Below are 19,943 nucleotides of genomic sequence, written 5' to 3' on the forward strand. Positions count from 1 at the left end.
AGCCCCCACCCAAGTGATCCTGGGGGGTGAGGGCAGCTGCAGGGGGCCTGGCCTGGAGCCCTCTTCCTAGGCAGGGCCAGGAATGGGCTCAGGGCTTCCCCAGCCAAGCGCCCTGGGCCGCTGAGACGGGAGGCCCCAGTGGGTGCTGGGGGCTAAGAACCAGCCAGAGCCAGGCTTACAGCAGCAGAGGTTTATGGAGGCTGGTACAGTGCATTGTGGGTAACACAACAGCCGGTAGGACCGGTCAGGCTACAGGGAGGGGCTGGGGGGCTCCGGAGCTGGGGCCCGTCCAAGCAGGGCTCACGTTTAGTGCCGGAACTGAGGCACGGGCGAGGGGATGCGGATTTCCTGGCCCTTCTCCAGCCGCCGCTCACAGTCGATCAGGTAGTTCACTCCATCTATCACCAGCTGCACCAGCTCCACCTGAGGCAGGAGCACAGAGCCCGAGTCAGGCAGGCCTCGCCTCCTCCCGCAGCCCAGGGGCCACGGCTGCAGCCAGTAGCCCTCTGTGCCCACACAGGGCTTCCCTGGTAGCCCTCCCCGCCCCCTGGCTGAGCCCTCCCTGGGCAGGGCCTGGCTCCTGCAAGGTGCTGGGCATGCAGTGATGCTGTTCCCTGGGCACAGCAGGCCCTGCACACCCATGAGCATGGGGCAGCCGTGGCTGTGGTAATGCCAGGTGGCACCCATAGCTCAGCCTAGACCCCCAGTGCCAGACAGCAGCACAGCACCCTCCTTCCTTCACAACCCTCCACTTGGCTCCATCCGTGGGCCAGGAGCCCCACGCTTCCCTCAGCTGCCTGGGCTGCAGTTTGCCCCTCCGTGCCCCATGCAGTGCTCGTGCAGCAGGCAGACAGGTGAGCGCTGGCGTTCTGCACTGCCACGCTCGCAATGCCTTCCCGTGCCAGGCTTGGCCAGAACACCGACCCAGGCAGGTACCTCAGATTTTCCCAAGCGATCCAGATTGGAGATGTCAAAGGTGCTGCCGGTGGTGGCCGTGTCCACCCCGCCCGTCCCGCGCTTCTGCAGCCGCAGGTTCTCCAGGATCTTGGCGAATCGGGTGTCCTGGAAACGCAGAGAGGCGTTGGGTCAGCGCCTTGTGGGGGAGACTGGGTCCCTGCTGAGGCAGTCCAGGAGGGCAGGGCAGGGCCTCTGGAGCCAGGCCTGGGTGTGGGGCAGGGGAGCCCAGCCAATGAGAGTGGGGAGCCCAGCTTTGAGGAGAGCGCAGGGAGCTGAAGCTGGAAGACCTGCCATAGGGATTGTTCCCAGAGATGGGACGCGATCTGGTCTGTGGCTGGGCCAAGGGCCACCTCCGCTCTGTGTCAGATGGAGCTGAGTGCAGCTCCCAGCATGCACTGCTCCTCACGCCAAGCAGCTGGCTGTACCTGTCCCCTAACTCTGATAGGAGCCCCAAATCTCGGGGCCCTCAATGGCTGTTCTCCTGGCTTTGTGAGGTCTGACCTGTCCCCCAGGCTCAGCCCTGCTCCAAGCAGCCACAGCTACGGTGGTACCTTGCTCAGCAGCGGCAGTTTGATGTGGACCCCGGCACGCAGCCCGGTGCCCAGGTTGGACGGACACGTCAGGATGTAGCCCAGCCTCTCATTCCACATGAACTCCCAGCCTCGCTCCTGGATTAGTCTCTCCACCTGGAACCCAAGGAACAACCACAGATCAGCCTCGCGGCCAGCTCTCCCAGCTTCGGGGCATAGGGCCCAGCAGCCCCCAGTGTGAGCCACTGAAACTGGGTGTTGTGGCCTGAGCCTACCCCTGAGGGGGCCATTCCACTGGGCAAACCGGGAGGGCCAGGCCAAGGTGGCTGACGGCACCGGGAGGGCCGGGCCAGGCCGGGCCGGGGCAGCCTTGCGCTCACCTCCTTCAGGCCCTTGCAGAACCTCTCAAAGACCCGCTTCATGTTGCCGCCCTTCTCCATGGAGATGAGGCGGGTGTGATCCTCCTCATTGATCCAGATCAGGAAGGTCTTCTCATTATTGTGCCTGGTGGAGAGCACAGCTCGTCAGCGCCTGGAGCCACAGCTGGGCCGGGCAGATGCTGGGCAGCCCACAGGGGTCAGCCCCTGTGACAGACTCAAGGTGGGAGCCTCTTGGGCCAGCTCTGGCTTGCAGGTGGCACCGCCGTCTGGGAGGAGAGCACTGATCCTGCCCCTGCTGGGTCAGAGCCAGCCAGGTCCCAGCATCCAGGCCAAAGCCCTGACAGCGACACTGCAGTTAAACAGTCCCACACCCCCAGCCAGCGGGCACAGGCCTGCCATGGTGTGTAAGTGCAGTGGGGACACAACCTAAGGCAGCATGTTTCAAACAGCCACCAGCGTGGGCAGAAATGGGGGGGCAAAGCCGCGGCCCCTCCCGGCAGCACCCAGCTCTTGCTCCTGACTAGCTGTTCCCGAGGGCGGTGAGATGGCCACCTCGGGGGTTGCGCTGGCACTGCCAGCAGGGGTCGGCGCCCTGCACCACGCAGCCTCCCCAGGGGTTCTGGGCAGAGCCTCTGGAGACACGAGGGGCCAGTGTGTGCAGCACCGGAGGCGACTCTTCTCCATGGAGGTGGCTGTGGTGTTCGGTCGCTGGGGCTCCCCCAGGCAGCTCCCCCACTCCAACCTACCCAGGGCACTGGGAGCTTGGGACGCTGCAAGTGACCGGTGAGTTCCCCCACCTTCCCCGGGGCCAGGGGCTCTCGCTGAAGGGTTGCGGGGGGCAGGCACAGAGACAGGTTTGTCACAGCGGCCACCAGCAAGAGTTGGTGGCCGCACCTTGAGGCCACCAAAAAATTGGTCTTGAGAATCCCTGGGCTAAGGGGTCTGGGGAGAGCCAGGGTTTGGCCCCCACAGAGCAAACAAGCCATAAATGGTTTCTCTTGGAAAAGCAGGTGCCTTGCCGGGGCCTGGTTATAAGGGGCGGGGGCAACGGGTATGAGGCGGGTGTGGGGCGTGAGTTTATATGCATTTGCCTCCTGCCAAGTGTAAACGTAAACCCCCAGGAACGACTCTAGGCCACGCTCCCAGGCTGGGGGCCTGTCCTGGGAAGCCGGGGCTCTGAGGAGGGGGGATCATGGTGAACGGTCAGCTGAACAAGAGCTCCTAGTGTGGGGGGGTAATAGGAGGTGTAGTTGTGGGTATTGTGCTGCCCTGTGTGTGCGTGGCAACTGGCTAAGGGGCAGTGCCTGAAGCCTTGCCCCACCGGCTGCATGCTATCAGCTGTCCAGATGAAAGCAGTGGCTCCATACCAGATTCCTCGGGCGTCGGGCCAGTCCCGGGCCATTCCTGATGCCGTCAGTAAGGGGGAGACGGGCTTGTCAAAGAGGAAGTGATCCTGCGAAAGGAGATGGGGCATGAGCAAGAAACCCGCATGTACTGTTCCCAGGGGATACCCTGCCCAGACCCTGAGCTCTGGGCTCGGCCCTCCCCTGGGCACCTTCTGGTCAGCTCCCCCAACGCAGGGCAGACCTAGCTGCCTTTGGGGCCTGCAAGCTGCGCTCTGGGAGCTGGGAACAGGGGCAGGGCCAACTCCCAGGAAGCTCAGCAGTGGCTGTCCCTAAGGACCCCCTTCATTAGGGTCCGCTCCGGGGCTGGAACTGCTCTGCAGCCCCAAGAGGCTATGGCTGGATCTGCCCGGAATTGCCCCAGGCTCAGAGGCTGGCAGCACCCATGAGGCCAATCACAGGGAGACAGGGAGTGGGAAGTGCTGCAGGAGGTGCTGGGCTGCGGGGTCCGTGGCCCTTGGGACTAAGCAGCATGGCTGTGTTATTCCCCTCTGCAGCCAGCCCGCTGTGGAGCAGCAGCCGTGCCCAAGCCTGCGCCCCGTCCGGGAGGAGGGCACTGATACCCTCTGCCATGCAGGACAGGGAACCTGGGCGGGGCAGGCAGGGGCAGTAGAGGGAGGAGCATGAAGGGCAGGTGGCGGGAGGGGTGGGGGGGATGAGGGCAGTGGCAGGGAGAAGAAAAGGGCAGAAGCTGAGCTAGCATTTCTGGGTTACTTTCTCCAGGGCGCCTGCCAGTTTTGACCTATCGGTGTCGTACCCTTCCCCTGCCCCTGGCAGCCCCAGGGCTGGCCCTGGCCCTGCCCCACCACCTTAGGATGGCCCTGATGTGTCCGTCCCCCCCATCACCTCCTGGCAGCCCTGGGCTCCGTGGGGTTGCTCACATCAATGAGCTGCTGCTGCTCCTTCTCCGTCATCTCGCTGAGGCGATAGTACCGGCCGGCCAGGTCTCCTGTCAGGCCGCTCAGCGCATCCACAGTCACCTTCTCCACCTCCCTCCTCTCGGCGCGGGTGCAGGCAGGGGGCAGGCTGAGCCCGCGGATACTGCGCCCCGTCCGGACGCGCGAGGAAAGCACGTAGCGCTCGTCGAAGTAGCCGGACTTAATCTGCGGGTGGAAGCAGGGGTGGTGGGAGGTGAGACCCCTACGATGGGAGCGAGGTCATCAGCAAGGGGCAGAAGGTGGGCCGGGGGGAGCCAATCCTGGCTGGTAGAAGCTGGGTCAGTCCTTGTCTGAAAAGACCCCTGGATGGTGAGATGTGGGGATTACAATGTGTCCCCCCCCCCCCCCCCCCAGGGCTGCACCAGAGTCTGCAGCCAGTGCCTGCCTGAAACAAGTGTTGGGCTGCTGATTATTTTTGCCAAAACACTCATGCCTCAGGGTGAGTAGGTGGGGCCTAATAAGTGGGTGGAGCCAGGAGTTTTGCCCTCGATGTTTCCCATTCTGTCCAGCTGGGGGTTAGAGCAGTGTCCTCCCTGGTGTCAGGGGCACTGGGCTCTGATTGTGCCGGTATGTCACTTTTTGGGGTGCAACCCAGACCAGCAAAAGGGCAGTTATGGGCTAGCACCATTAACTGCCCACAGGGTTGGGCTGCACAACTAGGTGCTTGTAAGGTTTCCCAGGGCTTTTGGCTTTCCCTACGGGAGCTTCCCTGTCCAACTTTCCCCTCGGTGGGGTCCCCTCCAGGACAGCTCCTGCGCTCTGCAGCAGAATCTGCCCTCTGCTCATCTGCAAACTTTGGCAGCTAACAAGTGGGACCGTGTCCTCAGTCATAGGCACTAACTCCCAGCTCTGAACGTGAACGACTTTCCTCTGCTCCATGGCCCCTCCCACACCCCAAAGCACACTGCTTTCTTCTGCTAGCCAGTGCTGGAAGTGTCTTCCCTCCCCACAGCAGTCTGGGTCTTCCCCATGCCCTTCGGGGTCCCAGAACTCTCTTCCATTTCACCACAAGGTCCGACGTTAATAGCCTGAGTCACGGGTAAGCTGTCATTTTCCAGCAGCATTTCCATAGGAAGGCAGCCCAATACCCCAACTTGTAAGGTAGCGTCTCAACCTTCCCACTTAGCCAGAGGTACAGGAATTTTATATCTGCCCAATGCCAGGCGTTCTACCTCCCGGCCAGGTAACATGCCAGTCTCTGACCATGCTTTCCCTGGCCAGAGAAATCTGGGCACTGGGTCCCTCCTCCTATGTGTTCTTTGCCATCCACCTTGGCAACGTTCATAAATTCCACAGCCACTTTCTCTGGGTCAGGCCTCACAAAATTAACGAGGGGCCCCGCAGGCTTCTCTGTGTTAGACAGCTGCAGTGATCTGGGTTGGGCAGGGCGTGGGCTTCCCTTCTCTTTGTTTAGGGCCATTATTCCTAGTAGCACCTTCTTGGACCGTTCTCCTGAAGAGGGGGTCTGTGATGGTGGTTTCTAGCAGGGGAGCGAGTCTGGGGAGGTGAGTGCCTGGGCTCCCAACCGCCCTTTCTCTTCCCAAGGACAAAATGTCCCCCCTCACTTAACACTGGGCTTCTGCCCTTCCCTCTGTGGCTTGTGCTCATTGGCCGTGCTGGCTTGTACATAGGAATCAGCTGGAGCTGCTGTTTTGGGGACAGGCCAGGGACTTATCCCAAAGAGTTTGTTTGACTTCTTCAGAACATTGCGCCTGTGCAAAAAGATCAAACAGCTGTTCACAGCACTCTGCCTCCTTCGCCTTGCCCCAGTTTTCATCAAACCACATGGCTTATACACACCGTCTCTAGGACTCAGTTTGTCCTTCATTCTGAGGTTTCTAAATGTTCCCCTCACCTCAGGAGCCACCGAGAGCTTTGCAGGGCGGCCGCTTTCAGTTCCCCATAGTTCAATGCTTGTGTAACTTCCGTTCTATTAAAAACGTGTCAAGCTGCCCCGAGTGGCTGCTCGTGAACTTTGGGCCCTTAGGAACCTCACAGCTGGGTGCTCCTTGGGGGGAGAGAGCACCTGTGAGCTCTGTCCACGGCTTCCCCTAGGTCCAGGTGGTGCAGTCTCGCCTCCTCTTTCGCCAGTGCTCCTTTGTCGGTGGTCCAGGGCTCACTGGTGCACAGCCGCTGCTGCTCTTTGGCTCCATTGTTGGTATTCACACTCTCCCTCCCTTTGTTCTGATTCCCATTTCTGCTATTCTCGTGCTGCTTTCTCAGCATCTCTTGTTAGGGCTTTTTGCTCCTTTCCTAACATAGCCAGCTCTGGCTACGCAACTGTTTCACCAGCATCCATTGTAAACATCCTTTGTTCTATAGTTCTCATGCCCAAAATAGACATCATAAACCTGTAACCGTTCTTTGACTGCTCCCAGTCTGAGCACTTGAGAATCACTTACACGGTTTTACCAGTGCTTAGGGTGTAAAACTTCAGTCCACACAACAAACCGGGTGCAAATACGAAACGATGACAGCTTGGGGTACAACTCAGACCAGTGAGAGGTTATCTCACCGCTTGTCCTGTAACCCCGTAAAATGCTCTGCTGCTCTAGCTCCCAGCCAGCAGACAAGCCCACACAGCCTGGGCTCAGCAACCCTGACTCCAGCAGCTGGTTGGTTACACCCCAGCCACACTCAGGTCTCCACCAGCCTTGGTGACTGTTCACCAAGTGACCCCACCACACCCCAGTCCTGAATTTCCCCCAAACCGTCTGCCCTGAAGCGTCCAGCCCTCTCCTGGAACGTTCAGAGGAGTAGTGAGATCTGTTGGTCTGTTAACGAGACAAAAGCACAGCAGCTTGTTGCTTTAACTGATGCTAATGAGCAGGTCAAGCCAAGCACAGCACGGGGCTGGCCTAGACGCCAAGTAAAACGTGTATTTAGTCACAAGAAGATGGGCTGTAGGTGAGTCCCAGTGTAAGGGCTACAATCAGAAATGGCTACAAGCAAATAAAACGTCGTAGTGACTCAGACTTACCACCACTCCAGCCTTGGTTCAAGGTCAGATTTTTACCACACGTCCTTCCAGCAAGAGGCTGCCCGCCCCGTGGGAGGGGCTCCCACAAAGCTCAATTCCTTTGTCGTCTGCAGTGAACGATCACTGGGGGCTCTTTGCCCCCCTCTTTGCTGGCCCAGGGAACTATTGAACTGGCAAACACCTGTTTACCCACTGCCTAGGCCTGTCTGCTTGAACCATATCCTAGTGCCAGACTTCCTTGCCATTTGCACAGGCCTTGGGCGTTTATGGTACATGCGCCACACAAGACTATTGTTGCTCAGCGTGTTATTGGTTTTCCAATGACACCGGACACAACTCTATTAGATACAGGTTAGGACATAAGGGAGTTGGGGACACTGCCATAGTCAGGCCAGCTTGACTCATTGCCTGACACTGGTGAGCCCTGGCCCTCTGGCACTGGGATGCTCTGAAGGCCACACCGTGTGACCTCAGGGTGTTACGCACCTTACTGGCATCCAGGTCCGTGGGGTGTTTCATGGTCTGTGGGTTGTAACCATTGTGTCTCTCCTGAATCACAGGGTCAAACAGGTCCGCGAACACCTGGAATGGCAACAAGGCAGGGATTAGAGAGGAGTCATGGGGAGCAGGGGGCCATCTGCCTGCTGGAGGACAGGGCCTGCTCCCCATTCTGTGCCCAGCCCAGCAGCGCAGGGAAAGGGGAGATGTTCTGTCCCTGCAGCGCTGTCCTGCAGCCCGGGTGCTCCCTAGGGCATCTTCCATGCAGTGTCCAGTGCATCTCGTAATGCCGACCTTCCCTCCACCCAACGGGCACATGGGCCTCACAGGCATTGCAGCTCCGCTGCAGCCTCTTCCCAGGGCGAGGCCAGTGGAGACCGGGATCGCAGAGCAGGGACAAGAAGGAACTGCTCAGTGGGAGTGACAGGGCTAATGCACAGGGCACAGGCAGGCCAGGAACCCAGGGGAGTTCAGAGATGGTGCAGCAAAGACTCCACCTGGGACGGAAATGAGGATGTGGCAGCAAAACACTGGTCACCCCAGCCACCCCCAGCAATGTCCCAAACCAAGCCTTGCTCCCTCCTCCCCACTGGGCAGCCAAAACACTGCAACCTCCGGAGCCCCAATGCACCCTCCCACCCTGCCAGTGCTGCAACCCCCGCCAATGGGGGGTTATGGGGTTAGAGTGTAGGGCACTCCCATACAGTGATGGGGAGGGTATGTGTTTACAATATGGGGGCCTGCGCAGTGATGGGGGGTTATGGGGTTAGAGTGTAAGGACATCCCTTAAAGTAGGGGGGGCAATGGGGTTAGAATAATAGAATGATAGAAATGAAGGGCTGAAGGCACTTCAAGAAGTCATCATGTGCAGCCCCCTGTGCTGCGGCATGACCAAGTAAACCTAGGCCAACCCTGACAGGGGTTTGTCCAACCTGCTCTTAAAAAAAAAAGATTCCACAACCTTCCTTCCAACCTCTGGAAGCCTGTTCCAGAATTTAAACACCCTAAAAGTTAGAAAGTTTTTCCTAATATTTAACCTAAATCTCCCTGGCTGCAGATTAAGCCCATCACTTCTTGTCCTACCTTTGGTGGACATGCAGAACCATTGATCGCCGTCCTCTGTATAACAGCACTTAATTGAAGACTGTGATCAAGTTCCCCCTCAGTCTTCTTTTCTCAAGTCTAAACATGCCCAGTTTTCTTAACCTTTCCTCACAGGTCATAAGAACGGCCATATTGGGTCAGACCAAAGGTCCATCTAGCCCAGTATCCTGTCTTCTGACAGTGGCCAATGCCAGGTGCACCAGAGGGAATGAACAGAACAGGGAATCAAGTGATCCATCCCCTGTCGCCCATTCCCAGCTTCTGGCAAACAGAGGCCAGGGACACCATCCCTGCCCATCCTGGCTAATAGCCATTGATGGATCTACCCTCCGTGAACTTATCTAGTTCTTTTTTGAACCCTGTCTTGGCCTTCACAACATCCTCTGGCAAGGAGTTCCACAGGTTGACTGTGCATTGTGTGAAGAAATACTTCCTCTTGTTTCTTTTAAACCCGCTGCCTATTAATTTCATTTGGTGGCCGCTAGTTCTTGTGTTATGAGGAGTAAATAACACTTCCTTATTTACTTTCTCCACACCAGTCATGATTTTATAGACTGCTATCATATCCCCCGTTAGTCGTCTCTTTTTCCAAGCTGAAAAGTCTCAGTCTTTCTCCTCATACAGAAGCCGTTCTATTCCCCTAATCATTTTTGTTGGCCTTTTCTGAACCTTTTCCAGTTCCAATATATCTTTTTTGAGATGGGGTGACCACATCTGCACACAGTATTCAAGATGTGGGCGTACCATGGATTTATATAGAGGCAATATGATATTTTCTGTCTTACTGTCTATCCCTTTCTTAATGAGTCCCAACATTCTGTTCGCTTTTTTGACTGCCGCTGCACATTGAGTGGACGTTTTCAGAGAATGATCCACAATGACTCCAAGGTCATTTATCATTTTTGTTGCTGTCCTCTGGAGTCTCTCCTATTTGTCCACATCTTTCTTAAAGTGTGATGCCCAGAAGTGGACACAGTGCTCCAGCTGGGGCCTCACCAGAGCGGAACAGTTACCCCCCATGTCTTACATATGACACTCCTGTTAATACACCCCAGAGTGATATTAGCTTTTTTCCAACTACATCAGATTGGTGACTCACATTCAGTTTGTGATCCACCATAGGATTAGAGCCACTCAAGGAACCAGAACAGCTTTGCCACACCCAGCCACCAGGGGGTGCACTCGGTGACCCCACTCTCCTTCATGGGGTCAGAGTGTAGGGAACCCCGTGTGGTGTCTGGGGGGGGGGGGGGTTATGGGGTTAGAATGAAGGGAAGCCCTGTGTGGTGACTGGGGGGTGGGGGGAGAACCCCCATGTGGTGACTGGGGCGGTGCGGGGGGGGTTATGGGGTTAGAATGAAGGGAAGTCCTCTGTGTGTGTGTGTGTGTGTGTGTGTGTATGGGGGGGGAGGGTTATGGGGTCAGAATGTAGGGCAGGGAAGGAGCATGTGTGAATACCTCTGGCCTGCCCTTTGGCCAGCATAAGTAGTTGGTACAGGTTAATGTTCAACAAGCCGGACGTGCCTCTAGTTTAGAACAAGTTCCCCAGATTCTAATAAACCAGGAACCACTTGAAGGAGCAGCCAATGGCCCGTCTAGCTCACTACTGGACTCCTCGTCAATGGGCTGGCATCCCCCCACCCTCTCTTGAGCCACAGCGGGTCAGAGGTGCAGCTCTTAGCGTGCCCAGTGCTGGGTGTGTCAGGAAGGAACAGATGTCCCGTAATTCACCCGCTTGTGCAGTGCTTTTCTGGGGAAGGGCAGGTCATCCTGACCCCAGCTGGTGACCCCTGGGCCCTTAAAGCAGGAGGGCTAGCAGCCCATGTCCCTGCAGATGCTATTCTCCATCAGGTAAATGTCTGACGGTAAGAGGTCGCAGTGTGGTGAGGCCAAGGAGACGCATGCTCAAGCTGTGAGTGATGTCGCAGGGCTCGTGGGTGCTGGGGGGTGAGATGCAGTCTGGTTGAGGCTGGGGGGGTTTGTGCTGCTGAAATTATTATGCTACGCTTTAGAGTTGCTTTGGCAGCTGCTCACCTCGTAGGATTCTTCGTCACCTGCTACCATGCCCACAGTCTTAATGAAGGGGTGCCCAGGGTTGTCCACGCCTGTCTGGATGCACTGGTCCAGGGTCCAGCTGTTGGGGGTGGTTTTATCGCAGAGCTGGGCATAGATGGCCGGGGTCAGGTTACTTGCCATGCAGTTGTTGTGTTTCCGGAGATCTGGATATTCAGCGCTGTGGGGAGAACAGAACATGGGGAATGTTTAACCCTCTGGGCTGGGGCACTGGCCTCTCTGGATTTTGGTGTGTCCTGCTTGTGCATCAGGGCACTGGGATGTGCTCCCTCTCGGCTTTCCACGTCCTCCCCCCCAGTGGAGAGGAGGCCTCAGTGGAGGGAATACCACCTTGGCCAAGATCGCTACTGGCCCCTGCAGACTAATGGGAGCCTAGTTGAAGCAGCAGGCTAGTGGCTTCCCATATGTGAATGCCAAGGATCTCCTTCTCTGGACCCATGCAAGGCACTGGCTTCCTCTTGCCTCCTTCCAGCTGCACTCCCATTGCTGCCTCCTCTGGCCTTGCTCCACCTGACTCTCTCCTTCACTCTGCAGTGAATCTTGCCTCTACCCCCCCGCCCCACACTGCCCTGTACCAGGAACTGCCTCCCTGTACTGAGATGCCGGATTCCTCCCCTCTCTGCTCAGCCCTTATTCCCAAGTCACTTCCACCAGGCGCAAACACAGCCATCTCCTCCCTGGCCTGCCCCTGTGTAAGCCCCTCTGGGCAGAGGCTGTGTTCCCCTGTCCCACCCAGCGCTGAGAATAAATGTCTTTCTGCTCACCATCCATGTGGCAAGAAAAGGGGAGCCCAGGCTGCGCTAGTAGGGGGTTGCGGGCAGGAGTGAGGAGAATGGGCAAGGATGGTGCTGGGGCTGCTCTGAGATGAAGACTGATGCTGCTCTGGAAGGAGACCCCAGCCCAGGTTTTCTGAGGGCTTTAAGAATTCAGGAGCTTCCGTTCTAGTTTATTTCTCAGATCCATATTTTCTTCTCTTCCAATCAACAGAATTAGATGTCCAGCCTGCTCTCAACAAGCCCACTAGCCCCCGTCTGCAGCTTTAGCTATCCATGGCTTTTGAAAATCTGGCCCCACACCCTGTGTGTTTTGTACAGGGTCAAGCACATGGATGGTTCCTAATAGGGATAGATCTGTGAGCCCCCGCCCCTGGGGTCCCTGCACCCCTGGCTCCTTTGTTGGGGCTACCTTGGCTGCTGGTGTCTGGGCAGGAAAGAAGGGACGCTCAGAAGGACAGAGACGGAGCCAGTGACCCAATCTGCAGCTGTCAGGAACTGCTCCCAATGGTGCAGTTTATTGCATTAGGGAGACGTTTGCCTCTAATCGGCTTAACAAGAGTTCTTCTCCTGACCTCATTCTCGGCTTAGAGAAGCGTTGTGCTTTTCCTGTGTTCACCGGCGGCTTGGCAGGGAGGGCACCAGGTCACAGCCTCTGTGAGCTGAACCCTTCCTCCTGCTAATGGGGCAATCTGGGACGGGCACCTGTTAGCTCAGACAAAAGGGCAAATGGCTTGGAATGAGGCTTTCAGTGCTAGACAACAGCTGCCGCGGGTCACGGGGCCAGCCTCTGTCCTGGAGAGCATGACCTGTCCCCAGCCCCCATTGTAGGTGCTCTGATCCTACAGTCAGAGGGTGACAGAGGTACCCAGAGCATTCCCATTCCTAGGAAGAGACACACAGAGGTGACCGGTGAGCCCCTTTGCAAACAGTGTGTTCTAGTCCGCGCGGGCTGCCTCTTCAGGCTGTGGCAGGGAAGCTGGGTGGGCGCTAGGGGCGGGGGGGCCAGAGCTCAGCAGATGTTGGCCCGCTGGGGTAGGAGCAGCATCCTCTAGTTCAGCACAGGCACTGCCCTCGGGGCATGGGGTATTTGTAGCAGTCACAGTCCCCTTCTGTTGCTGCCTCCCCCGCTTGGCATGCCATACAATGCACAGCTCTGTGAGTGCAGCCGCCTCCATTGTGGGGCCCCGGGAATGTGTCTGCCTCTCTCGCCTACATGGGAACAGTGGGCCCTCTGGCTGGGCAAGGCCCTGCAGCTTCTCTGAATCCAGCTTCTGCTGACTGCTGTGAGCAGACACCATTGGCCACAGGCTGACTGCTCCACAGGGGGACTAAATCCAGTCTGCTTCAGGCAGAGCGCGCTTTCCTTCCCATACTGCCTCAAGCTGCAGGGGCTCGCATGAGTAAAAGTGGAACAGACCACCTCAGCTCCAAGGAGAGCTTGCCCCATCCTGCAGCATAGCCTGGCTGGTCCAGCGTTCCTCACACTGGTGTTTGCCCTCTGCCACGAGCGAGCTATTTCCCCATGTCCAACCTGAGATGCCTTGTCATGGACACACGCTGCTGGTCCCAGACATGCATCCACAGCCTCTTCCCCGTGACATTGTGAATTCTAGCTGGGCAGATTCCCCGGGAGGAGAGGCGGGAGCCCCCGGCCCTTTCCGTGTCTGCAGAGGAAACCATCTGCAGGGCACAAGTTTTGATTGGTCCTACAAAACGCAGGGAGTGTGCCAAGTACTCCTCCTGAGCACCCTGCTGGCACCTGTTCATCGTGTCCTATCGGCACGTCACTGACATGTCGCACTCCTGTACAAAGCGGGTCACGGACTGATACTGTCAATCTCCTGGGAGGAAGCATCATGGCATTTGGATCTCCAGTTACTGGCTGCTGAATACCGGGGGACCCCCCCCATTTGACCTTTACAGGATTGCCTGCCCCAAACATCTAAAAAATCTTGACTCAGTCCCCCAAATCAGGAGATTGTGTTAAATCTCCTTTTCAGCCATAATACAGATTGGGTTCTTGTACTTTGGCTTGTGGTCTCTGAGCCTTTGGGGTGCTGTTCAAGGCAAGGCCAAGCCAATAGGTATGGGGCAATTCTCAACAAAGGAGCTTATTGTTGGAGTTTCATGTACAGCCCCCACATCATAGATCATTGGAAAGCTGCTGTTATGTATGTTTCGATGAGGTAGGATGTGGAGCTATCAAGTAGTGGCATAAGCCTGTAGGCGAGGTGAAACAGCGGTACCTGAAATGAAAGTCATTTTTTGCACAGTTACAGAGACACTGCAACGTGACTGTGACTGACTGCCGTTATGACTGTTCAGTTTCAAAACCTTAATATGGGGTTTGGGTCAATGCTACTGAACAATGTATCAAAAGATCTGTATCCGTTTTCCATTGGCAAGTTTTTTTCCAGAAATTAAGCTGTTTAGCATGTGGCAAAAGTGGTGAATATAAACATTTTGCAATATACTAACATGAAATATTTTCACATCACATTCGTAATTGTCAAAGGATCTCATGAGTGATTACAATAGTTTTCTATATTTTTCAACTGAAATTTTCTGTTTAGATCAGTGTCACACTGAATATTGTGAACCAGAAGCAGTAGATTGCATGGTCTTAGTTTGTACTGCATAGTGAGTAGATATAAATATACATGAACTTCTCCAATGTAATCTTCTCCAGCTGTAAGCTTTGCTCCATACAAAGTAGCATCTAGTCTGCCTGGAAAAAGGTTTTAGTCTGTAATTGCCTATGCATGCAATACTAGCCTTTGAAATGTTCTAGAAACTAGCTTTTTAATTCAGTGATACTTTTATGCACAAGTCAGTATTAGTGTTGGAGATGACAATTCACAGCTGCATATTGCACTTGGATCAAAGTGCTCACTAAACAAAAATGGCAAGTTGGATACTAACATACAGATTTGTACTAATTTAGATCTGTATATTGTACAAAATGAAAATGGTGTGGTAATGCTAACAATATACTCTGGGACTTCTACCTCAACAGGGAAGTTATAGTATATGAAGACATGGAGGATACAAGCCCCTTAAAGCTTACATCAAAGAGAGAAACTCTTCACCAACTTTGAATATGTGTTATCTGTCAAGAAAATGAAAAGAAGGCAAAACTGTCAAAAGCTACCACTGCTAGACAGAATTTGGTGATGCCAGCAGCAAAAAGCAGGAGAAGTTCATTCTATTGGTGGCTGCTGGATGAGTTTTCTAGTTTAGATGATGTGCCCCCAATGCTCTATCATGGGGGTGTTTTCAGAAATACACAAGGAAGTTGAATTGGACACATGTCAGAGTTGTATTGAACCCAGGAAAGACAACACTCTGAAGCTGGTCAGAGAGCAGCCTGTTCACCCGCTTCTATAGCCACCGGAGCAAGCACGTCCTCCAGCAACTGTCCTGTTGCAACGCTTGCCTGAGAGAAACCCACAAGGGCAAACTTCATAAAATAGAAACGCTTGAGAGAACAATCTGAGAGGAGATGGTGGCATGTTGCTCAGAATATCTGGGGAAGATAAACTGCATCCTTAGCAATCAAATCACTCACCATGACTTTCTTCCTACTTTAGTAAAACTAATCATAAAGCAAAACCATCCAGTTACACTGCAACAATAGTCAGCTTGTGATATTGCATTTTCTGAGCTGACTGAAGAGAGACAATGATCTTATGTACAACAAGAAGGCTCATGTCCAAGCGCCCACAAAGATATAAAGCCCTACTTCCCTTAGAGGTGGAAACTACACACTATTACAGGCAAGATGAGAAATGCTATATAGGGTTCTGCAATTTCAGTCCATGCACAGCATGGACAAGGCAAGTCCACCACGGTTCTATGCAGCACAATAACATTAGCTGGTGCTAGCCAAGCCGCTATAATCTGAAGCAGGAACTTTATCTACAAAACATTTGGATGACTTTTTTTCTGGTGAGTGAGCCTGACAAAATGCTTTCAAATGAAGAAGTGGCTTTGCATAATGCCACTTTAACCCTTTGGTCTGAAATAGCCAAAATGAAAGCCTCTGAATATTATCCAAAGCCAGGTGATTGTAGTCTACAGAGGTCAGTTACTTTTGTGCCCTAACAGGTGCAGGAGTTTGTCCTTTCTTTGACAGATAAAGACGCACATATTCAGCCAGCAATGAGCATCCTTCAGAAGACGTGCCTCTCAGTTGCAGAGTGCAGAGTATTTAACAGTTCCAAAAGTATCACATGAATGCTCATAAGCCTTGCTGCACAGCCACACTGCAAGTTTGGGTCTTCCAACTGGACATACCCTGAGCAGATCAGCAGTGACTACAGAGCTCTGGGAGCCAGGGCGAAGGGGCCGGGGACACAGGCTGTGTTCATGCCCATGCTTCCAGTTGAGGGTAAGGGCCCAGGCAGGGAAATGCACATCCTGGAGATGAATGCTTGGCTATGCAGATAGTGTTGATGGGACAGCTTTGACTTCCTTGACAATGGGATGCTGTTCCGGGAGGAAGATCAGGTGCACCCCATCTCTTCTCAGCAGACCAAGAGGCACCAACTAACAAGTTAGTGAGGAGGGCTGTACACTAGGTTCAAAGGGGACAGATGACAAAAGCCTGTAAAAAAATGACTGTAAGAGAGGGTTGAATGTTGGGTTGGGGGGGGGTATGGAAAATTACAATAGGAGCATCAAGAAATAAATCAGTAAGGGAATCTGCTCAACATCTTAGCTGTCTATATGCAAATGCAAGGAATATGGGGGGGAAACTGGAAGTATTAGTACATCATTTAGCTTATGATGTAATTAGCATCACAGAGACTTGGTGGGATAAGTCTCATGACTGGAAGATTGGTATAAAGGGATATAGCATGTTCAGGAAGGACAGGCGGGTAAAAAGGGAGTAGGTGTTGCATTGTCATCAAGCATATACACTCTTTCTGAGATCCAGAAAGAGGTGGGAGGTAGACCAGTTGAGTAAAAAGGGGTTAAATAAGGGTGACATCATGGCAGGGGTGTACTGTGCATGCTCATATCAGGAAGAGGAGGTGGATGGGGCATTTCTAGAACACACAACAGAAATATCCCAAACACAAGCCCTGGCAGTAATGGGGGACTCTGCCTATCCAGACAGCTGCTGGAAAAGTCGTATGGCAAAACTCAATGTCCAATAAGTTCTTATATCTGTGTGTCAATCCCCAGGGAGCAGAGAGACGTTAATTAGGGTGAAGGGCTGAGCTTCAACAGAAGGTGTTACTACTTTCCCAACAGGAAAGGTCGAGCGATACCAGATGGACGCTTGTGGGATGTTACAGCTGGAAGCTGCCTATGTACCTTCAACAAGAGCACAAAAGACTTTTGTCGTGGTTCTGCCTCCTCCCGGTGAAAATGCATCAAGCAAGAGACTCCTCCCATCAACTGAGCTTTGCAGCTGAAAGCATGTGGGAAGAGGAGAATACAACCCCTAAAAAGGAACTGATTTTCCCTGTTGCTTGGACTCTGTGTGTGTGTGCGGGGGGGGGGGGGGGTTGCCTTGAGGCAAAAGCAAGAGATCCCCAGCCACTTAGGATGGGTTAGCCCTAAAGGACAAATAGAGCTGGCTGATTATAGAAGCTTCTATTACCTCTTGAAACGGAGACTAACTCATTTGTCTGTTTGCTTGCTTTAACTTTGTAAATAATGCTCTGATTTCCTTTTCCTATTTAGTAAATCTGTATGGGATTGGCTACAAGTGCCATCTTTGGCGTGAGATCTAAGGTGCAACTGACCTGAGTAAGTGACTGGTCCTTTGGGACTGGGGTAACCAAAATATTGCTGTGATCCTTTGTGATAGATGGACTCTCACACCAAGGCAGGCTCACCTGGGTGGCAAGATAGCTCAGAGCACCCAGGGGGACTTTCCGTGGCTCCACGTTCAGGCTGTCACAGTACCTCAGGGGTAATTAGCTGGTGCAATCTAAGTACTGTACAGAAATCACCACCAGTTTGGAGTTTGTGCCCTGGTTCCTAACAGCCTGACCTGAGGTTGGTACTTGTGCTCTTGAGTCAGCAAGCAGTATTCCATTGCCTTCGTCCCCCTACATTAGCACGAGCCCCTCACCCATGTCTTTCCCAGTGGCCCCAAACACAGGTCTGCCATGCTGGAGGTGGTAGGGGGCAGAGATTGGGTGGGGGCACTTGGTCCAATCTAGGCTAGTACAGTCACCGAGGGCAGGGGTGAGGGTGGGATGAGGGCTCTTGGGAAGACAAGCAGGGCCAGGAGTGCATGTGACAGGCATAGGATGATCAGGGTGACCAGATAGCAAGTGTGGATAAGCAGGACACTGTTTTGGGGAGATGGGGGTATAGTTGCCTAAATAAGTCAGCCCCTAACGTCGGGGCATCTGGTCACCCTAGGAGTGAGTCATGTGGATAACTCATGGCTGCTCTGTCCAGCTATGGGGCCTTTCTCATGGTGTCTCAGGGCCTATGCCTTTCAAAGCCTAGAACCAGAGGGTTAGAAGAGACCCAAGGATCACCTACTCTAACCCTCAGAGAGTTGAAGGCTGCCTGTCACCTCCCGGCCCCAGCCTGTGGCACTTCCTCCCCCAAGGGTAAAGCTCACCTGTGCAGGAACTACAGCTTCTTCAGAGCCTGGCGCCAGGCCCCGCCCAGCCCTCCCCAGGGTTGGACAGACCTTGCTGCGGCTCAGACAGAGCCTGCAGGGAGCAGACCTGTGCTGAGGCAGGAGGTGCTCTTAGCTCCAAGGGCACAGGACCAGGATGGGGGTGTCCCTCGTCCTGCCCTCTCCTCCCCTCAAGATACAATGTCACCCACAGACCTTGGTGTGTCAGGAAGGGCGGGGGGTCCCAGGCCGATCCACTGCCCCAATCACTAGCACCCATGGGTGCTGGAACGAGGGTGCTGGGGACTGCCGCACCCCTGGCTTGCAGTGTTTCCATCCCACGGGGTTACAGTTTGGTTCAATGGCTCTCAGCTCCCCACTGTACAAACGGTTCCCGCCCCTGCAGCCCGCCAGGACTCCAGCCCCCCGCTAGCGCTCCAGGAGCTCACCAGCCAAGGCAGCCTCCAGCCTCCCCCGGAGCGTCCTCAGCGCCCCGCCAGACCCTGCCTCTGGCGCAGGGCCGCAGCCACCCGCCCGGTCCCTGGGCGCTGGGCAGGCGAGGGCAGGGCCAGGCCCTGAGCCGGGCGGCTTACCCAGCCAGCCAGCAGGTGCCGGGGGAGGAGATCCGTCCTGTCCCGTCCGGCTCCAGGTGCGCTCCCGCCTGCGCTGCCCGGCCCGCTTGGGGCGAAGCGCCGCATTGTGCGGGCAGGGCTCAGCGCCCGGGTTCCCGGCGCGTCAATCCGGATCAGCGGGTGCTCCCCGGCCCCACATGCTCCTCCTGAGCGTCCCGGGCCCGAGGCTTTCCCGGTCGGGAGCCAGGACGGCTCCGACCCTGCCCAGAGGGAGACGCAGCGGAGCTACCGGCGCGCTGGGGACATTCCCCGAGTGGCCCGGGGCAGGCATTGGTCCCTCTCCGCCGCAGCCGCCGGGGGAGGCGCAGCCCGAGCTCTGCAGCAGCTACGTGATGGCTCGGGGCGCCAGCCGCAGCCTGCGCTGCAGGGAGCCCGGCCAGCTGGGGCCGACTCTCCGCCGGGGCGGTCCGGGCTGGGCTCCTCTCCACGGGCGGAGAGCCGCGCAGCCCGCCCGGCCCCCAAAGCGGCTGAGCCCCCGCACCCACCCCAGGGCGCGTCCCCCTGGCTCCAAGGGCGCCCCCTCCCCTCCCCTCCCCGGGAGAGCGAAGCCCCCTCCAGCTTTTGCATGAAGCCCAGGGAGGGTCCCGGCCGAGCAGCGAGCCCCGCCCGGTACCTTGGCGGGTAGCGGCGCCGCTGCCTCTCGCCAGCGCTGACCGCGTCCCGGGTGAGCAGGAATCCAGTGGCCAGAGACCCGGCTCCCACCACGGCCAGGAGCCCGGCGGACTTGCGAGAGCACAGGACGCGGGCGAACGAGCCAGCCATGCCGCTGGAGCAGGGCGCTAGGAGCTCGGAGAGGCGGCAGGGGAGCGCTGGAGCCAGGCGCGGAGAGTGGGAGAGAGACGGGGAGGGAGGCTGGGGGGGGGGGGGCAGGATGTGATGGGAATAGGAACCGCACAGGGGGTGGGGGCGGGCAGGAGAGGAGATTACAGCGAGCCGCAGTGAGCTCAGGACCGCAACGTGCCAGTGTGGCCGCCCCAGCCTGCAACAGGCAGCCTGCCCCCCGCCCTCTGGGGCCCCGGCCCTCCCCGCTCGCTCCCACTGCTGTCCCGGCCCCTGCCCCCCGCCACAGCCCTTCCCCGC

General features: G+C 55.9%; 1 protein-coding gene across 1 annotated transcript; it reads right to left on the reverse strand.

The window, feature by feature from the left end:
• Positions 1 to 306: 306 nt before the first annotated feature.
• On the reverse strand, positions 307 to 19,625 carry CKMT1A (creatine kinase, mitochondrial 1A). The gene is made up of 9 exons (XM_065411810.1): positions 19,477 to 19,625; positions 10,825 to 11,023; positions 7,675 to 7,770; positions 4,152 to 4,373; positions 3,235 to 3,320; positions 1,868 to 1,991; positions 1,509 to 1,643; positions 937 to 1,062; positions 307 to 423 (listed from the first exon to the last, which is right to left on the reverse strand). The coding sequence occupies exons 1-9, from the start codon at positions 19,623 to 19,625 to the stop codon at positions 307 to 309; spliced, it is 1,254 nt and encodes a 417-aa protein (XP_065267882.1).
• Between the last annotated feature and the right edge of the window lie 318 nt (positions 19,626 to 19,943).

The sequence above is a fragment of the Emys orbicularis genome, chromosome 10, assembly GCF_028017835.1.
Source record: "Emys orbicularis isolate rEmyOrb1 chromosome 10, rEmyOrb1.hap1, whole genome shotgun sequence".
NCBI classification, from domain to species: Eukaryota; Metazoa; Chordata; order Testudines; family Emydidae; genus Emys; species Emys orbicularis.

Coding starts and splice junctions, on each gene's coding strand:
- CKMT1A (XM_065411810.1), bottom strand. CDS start 19,625: ATGGCTGGCTCGTTCGCCCGCGTCCTGTGCTCTCGCAAGTCCGCCGGG. Junction 11,024..19,476: donor CGGCGCCGCTACCCGCCAAG/GTACCGGGCGGG, acceptor TTCTCCCCACAG/CGCTGAATATCCAGATCTCC. Junction 424..936: donor ATCGCTTGGGAAAATCTGAG/GTACCTGCCTGG, acceptor CTCCTGCCTCAG/GTGGAGCTGGTGCAGCTGGT.